General features: G+C 50.8%; 1 protein-coding gene across 6 annotated transcripts in view; it reads right to left on the bottom strand.

Moving 5' to 3' along the window:
• afap1l1a (actin filament associated protein 1-like 1a) overlaps positions 1-5,000 on the bottom strand; it is a 29,586-nt gene that overhangs the window by 9,796 nt on the left and 14,790 nt on the right. For 5 of the 6 annotated variants that reach the window (XM_035410309.1, XM_035410307.1, XM_035410306.1 and 2 more), the window contains 6 exons: positions 2,474-2,599; positions 2,009-2,092; positions 1,526-1,614; positions 892-1,003; positions 522-629; positions 1-77 (listed from right to left, as the gene is read on the bottom strand). The exon at positions 1-77 is cut by the window's left edge and continues 135 nt beyond it. In XM_035410309.1, coding sequence (XP_035266200.1) covers positions 1-77; positions 522-629; positions 892-1,003; positions 1,526-1,614; positions 2,009-2,092; positions 2,474-2,599 — 596 coding nt within the window. The remainder of the gene's footprint in view (positions 78-521; positions 630-891; positions 1,004-1,525; positions 1,615-2,008; positions 2,093-2,473; positions 2,600-5,000) is intronic. The other variant, XM_035410308.1, reaches the window with a different exon arrangement.

Raw genomic sequence — 5,000 nt, forward strand, 5'->3', positions numbered from 1 at the left:
CAGGCGCGGGGCCTTCCCCTCGTCCTCTTCCTCATCGTACGACTCGTACGAGCTGCTCAGAGCGTCCGAGTCGTTGTCTGCGTGAGCGCGCGCACAGACAGGAAACCGTCGTCAGAACAAATAATGTGTCTCATTCTCACTTACTTCCGTCTGTTAGGAATTAGAGAAGATCCTTTGATCTTAATGAGACCAAATCTGTCCGGGACCCACAGAACCACAGATCCAAACTGTCACTGAGAAGCCAAACGTAAATTATTTATTACTTCCACAAATGAACTTCCCTTCACTCTGAGCAAAACAACATTATAACAGGCACATGTTTAATGTGATTTCAACACTAACAGAGTTGATATGAGTTCAGTAGGGATCAACTGTACTCTATCAGAGTAATATGGACCTTTGGTTTACTGTAACACTGAACCTTTATGCATGTAGTTGTAAACTTTAGGGCTACTCCAGGCTTTAAAAGTGAAAGCGGTTTCTGTAACAGGGTCTAGCGGTGTTCAGGCTCAGAGCCTCACAGTGCTCACAGGAGTTCTTGCGCTGCCCATTGATCCGTGTGGTGGGGTAGGTGTTCTCAGCATCCTCATAGTACCCGTCTTCGATGGAGTTGGGGGGACTGGAGTTGCCTAGGAGATTAAGGGTCAGAGGTCACACTGTGGGCAGAGCTACAGCCCTCACTGCGGGTGGTGATTGGTCAGGGGGCGGAGCTAGAGCACTCACTGCAGGTGGTGATAGATCAGTGGGTGGAGCTAGAGCACCCACTGCGGGTGGTGATTGGTCAGGGGGAGGAGCGAGCGCACTCACTGCGAGTGGTGATTGGTCAGGGGGCGGAGCTAGAGCACTCACTGCGGGTGCTGATAGATCAGTGAGTGGAGCTACAGTACTCACTGCGGGTGGTGATGTACTGGGGCATCTTCCCAGGGCCGAGGGGTACAGCCTCCTCGTAGTAATCCTCAGGAGGGGGTGTGGTTGGAAGGGGGGGTGGGGTGTCAGCTGGACTCTGTGGGGAAAAAAAGATCACCCTAACCAATCAGCAAACAGAAAGCCTTGGGAGTGACCAATCGGCAGACGTGAGCCCTTTTCTCTTCCTGAACCTGTCCAGTCATCGCGGATCAATTCAGATGACAACACGTCGAATAAGAAAAGAGTGGGGAAATACACTCTGAAATACACATTACTTCTGTGAGTGCCCTTTGACCCCACGCCCATCAATCATTTCGTCCCGCTGTCCTGTACTCTCACATTACCTGCCCCCCTGCCTCTCTGCCCCCCTGCCCCCCTGCCCCCCTGCCCCCCTGCCTCTCAGGCCCCCTGGCCCCCTGCCCCCGAGCTGAGTCCCCGTCACCCAGAATTATGAGAATTACGCTCCTTTATTCACTGATTTAAACAGGTCACCTTCCCTGTGTGTGTGTGTGTGTGTGCATGCAGTGCAGACGTGTATGTACGTGTGTGTGCGTGTGTGTGTATGTGTATGCGCACCTTCCCGACACAGGCACTCCTCCACGGTCACGGGACGACTCACCGATTTAGGAGGGGGCGTTTGGGGCACCTCCTCTTCCCCAGAGGCTTTCTGCTCCTCCACAGAGTCTTTGTAGGAGCGCAAGTCACAGTCTGTATCAGAGCAGCAGAGCTGTTACACACACACACACACACACACACTCTCACACTCACACACACACACACACACACACACACACACACACACACACACACTCTCACAGACATACACACTCTCACACTCACACACACACACACACTCTCACACTCACACACAAACACACACACACACACTCTCACACTCACACACACACACACACACTCTCACACTCTCACATATATACTCACACACACACACACTCTCACACTCACACACACACACTCTCACATATACACTGACACACACACGCACTCACACACACACACACACAAACACTCTCACAGATACACTCACACACACACTCTCACACATAAACTCACACATGCACACTCACTGTGGTGCACTCACCAAACTCCTCAAACAGGGACTCCACAAAACTTGTGCCGTTTCTGTACACAGAAGTGTTCATGTACATGTAGTCTGTTCCGTTCACTATGGAACACACACACACGCACACACGGATACACAAAGATAAAGCACATTGTTAGATCACTTATTGGTATAACGGACTTGATCACTAGTCACCTTCTGGACGTTTATACACACATCACACTGACCCTAGCCTTCTCTGTCTATCTCAGCCTCATCCCTTAAATATTATCACTCAAGAAATGTCATTCTATGTTCATTAAAAATGTGTATTATGAATGGACATGGTATATTCTTATACTGGTGACTAAATAGAGAGAACACTGGTATTGGGTTTCCCCGTTACTACAAAAAAAGATTCATACACACTCTTTCCCTCTCCAATCTCTCTCTCTCTCCAGTCACTCTTTCCCTCTCCCCCTCCCTCTCTTCCCTCTCTCTCACCGGAGGGCTGCAGCTGTTTCAGCAGGCTCCTGACTGCACTCTTCTTCTCCTCTGTGGCAGAGCTCAGTGTTTCATGGTCCAGCAGCTTCAGCAGGACGTTCAGCTCTGTCACCAGGTGCTCCATCGCTGCAGGGGAAAGGTCAGAGGTCAGAGGTCACACCCAGGGGTCGCACAAACGCAGACTGACATGGACAAGTTAACGCAGTGAGAAAGTAACGCTGTCTGTCAGTGGTTCTACAGGTAGCACCTGTATGGTCAGTCAGTGGTTCTACAGGTAGCACCTGTAGGTTTCCATCTCACCCTTAATCAGCAACAGCTGCAGAGCTGAGCGGCTAACTCAGATTCACTCAACAGAAAATACCAAATACACAGAATGAAACACTGTCAGTTCCATATATGTGACCCCATGCATGCTGTACAGGGTGGGATGCATTTTACAATATATTACATTATATATTACAGGCTGATTCAAAATGTGAGCACAAATCCCATCTTAAAGTGCTGATATGTAACAGTTTCCTTATATTAAAACATTTATATGTTTAGGATAATTTCTGTTACCCTGGATACAGTCCCGGTGCAGCAGAACTGTACACCCCCACCTGGGAGACTGAGGCGTCTCTCGCCATGGCAACCGGCCCATCATGTCTTTTTTACTGCAGAGGTCCCTTTAAACCTGCACACCCCCCACCCCCGCAGCCCCTCCGCATCTATACCCCTAACACCCCCCCCCCATCCACACACTCTGCTGGCTAAGCTCACTTCATCCCTCCCCAGGCCACCCGTCAGCCCTGTTCTGCCTTACAGGGTCACGCTCCCCCACACACTCTCTCTCTCACACACACACAAACACACAGCACACACACTCATCACACACCACATACACACGCACACACACACTCATCACACACCACACACACACACTCATCACACACCACACACACACACTCATCACACACCACACACACACACACACAGCACACACACTCATCACACACCACACACACACACTCATCACACACCACACACACACACACACACAGCACACACACTCATCACACACCACACACACACACACACACAGCACACTGCACTGGGCTGAACACACACTCCCGCTCTACTGATCACACCTGAGCAAATGTGCCTGAAACACTGTGGTATCAGTCTGGGAACAGTCAGCCCACAACACATCTGACAGACCAGATCAAAGCCCTGCTATGCACTATGATCAGAAGAAATTAGCCGAACCATGGTGTGAGTGTGTGTATACTGTGTGTGCTGTATGTGTGCTGTGTAAGGGTGTGTGTGTGTGAGTGAGGGTGTGTGTGTGTGCATGTGCGTGCGTGTGTGTGTGTGTGTAAGGGTTTGTGTGTGTGTGTGTGTGTGTGTGAGTGAGGGTGTGTGTGTGTGCATGTGCGTGCGTGTGTGTGTGTGTGTGTGTGTGTGTGTAAGGGTGTGTGTGTGTGTGAGTGTGTGTGTGTGTGTGTGAGTGTGTGAGTGAGGGTGTGTGTGTCTGTGAGTGAGGGTGTGTGTGTGTGTGTGTGTGTAAGGGTGTGTGAGGGTGTGTGTGAGTGTGTGTGTGTGTGTGAGTGTGAGTGTGTGTGTGAGTGTGTGTGTGTGTGTGTGAGTGAGGGTGTGTGTGTCTGTGTGTGTGTGTGTGAGTGAGGGTGTGTGTGTGTGTGTGAGTGAGGGTGTGTGTGTGTGTGTGTGTGTGTGAGTGTGTGTGTGGGGGGAATCCTCCTCTCTAACAGGCTCCATGCTGTGAGGGTGATCTCACTAGCTGTGGCTCCGCAGGCCTGTAAGAGCAGAAGCCTCAGCTGTTCCGCTCAGTGAACGCATCAGACATCTGGATGTTCTGGCTCCGAGGCAGGGAGCCGTCCGCCAACATGTCTGCCCCCCCCCCCCCCCCGCCCCCCCTGCCTGGGGGGCCTAACGCAGCACACAGGCGTGATGGGGCAAGTCTCCAAACCATTTCATAGCGCTAACGCAACAACGCAAACAATGAGCGGTCTGTCAGCCCCCCAGCCCTCGCAGAAGGGGGGGGGGGGTCCTGTTGTGGAGGAGCAGGGGATCCCCCCCCCCCCCCATTACTGAATGCACAGAGAATGGGGGTTCGCTCATTTGTTCTGCGAGAGAAGAGTTTAACACACCACAGAGTGCTCAACCAGGACCATCATAAACTCCACACTCCACACCCTAACCCTAACCCTAACCCTTAACCATTAATCTAAATCTGAACTCTGAGAACTACTGAGGAAACTATGAAACATCCCATAATATTTATGTGACAAAATATGAGACCCAAAATATGACAATTAAGCAAAAATTCAGATATCAAACATAAAAAATATCAGTTTAATGGTCCTCTCGGTCCCCAGGCTTTCTGCCTGCATGCCTCTGTAAATGAGAAGAGGCTCCGCCCCTAAATGGAAGAGGCTCCGCCCCTGTGTTTAGTCACTATAACGATGAGGCCCTGTAATCACTGGGACTCATTTATCTGCATCTATGATTGACGGACGGCTGACAG

Source organism: Anguilla anguilla, chromosome 3 (genome assembly GCF_013347855.1).
Source record: "Anguilla anguilla isolate fAngAng1 chromosome 3, fAngAng1.pri, whole genome shotgun sequence".
In the NCBI taxonomy this organism is placed as follows: domain Eukaryota; kingdom Metazoa; phylum Chordata; class Actinopteri; order Anguilliformes; family Anguillidae; genus Anguilla; species Anguilla anguilla.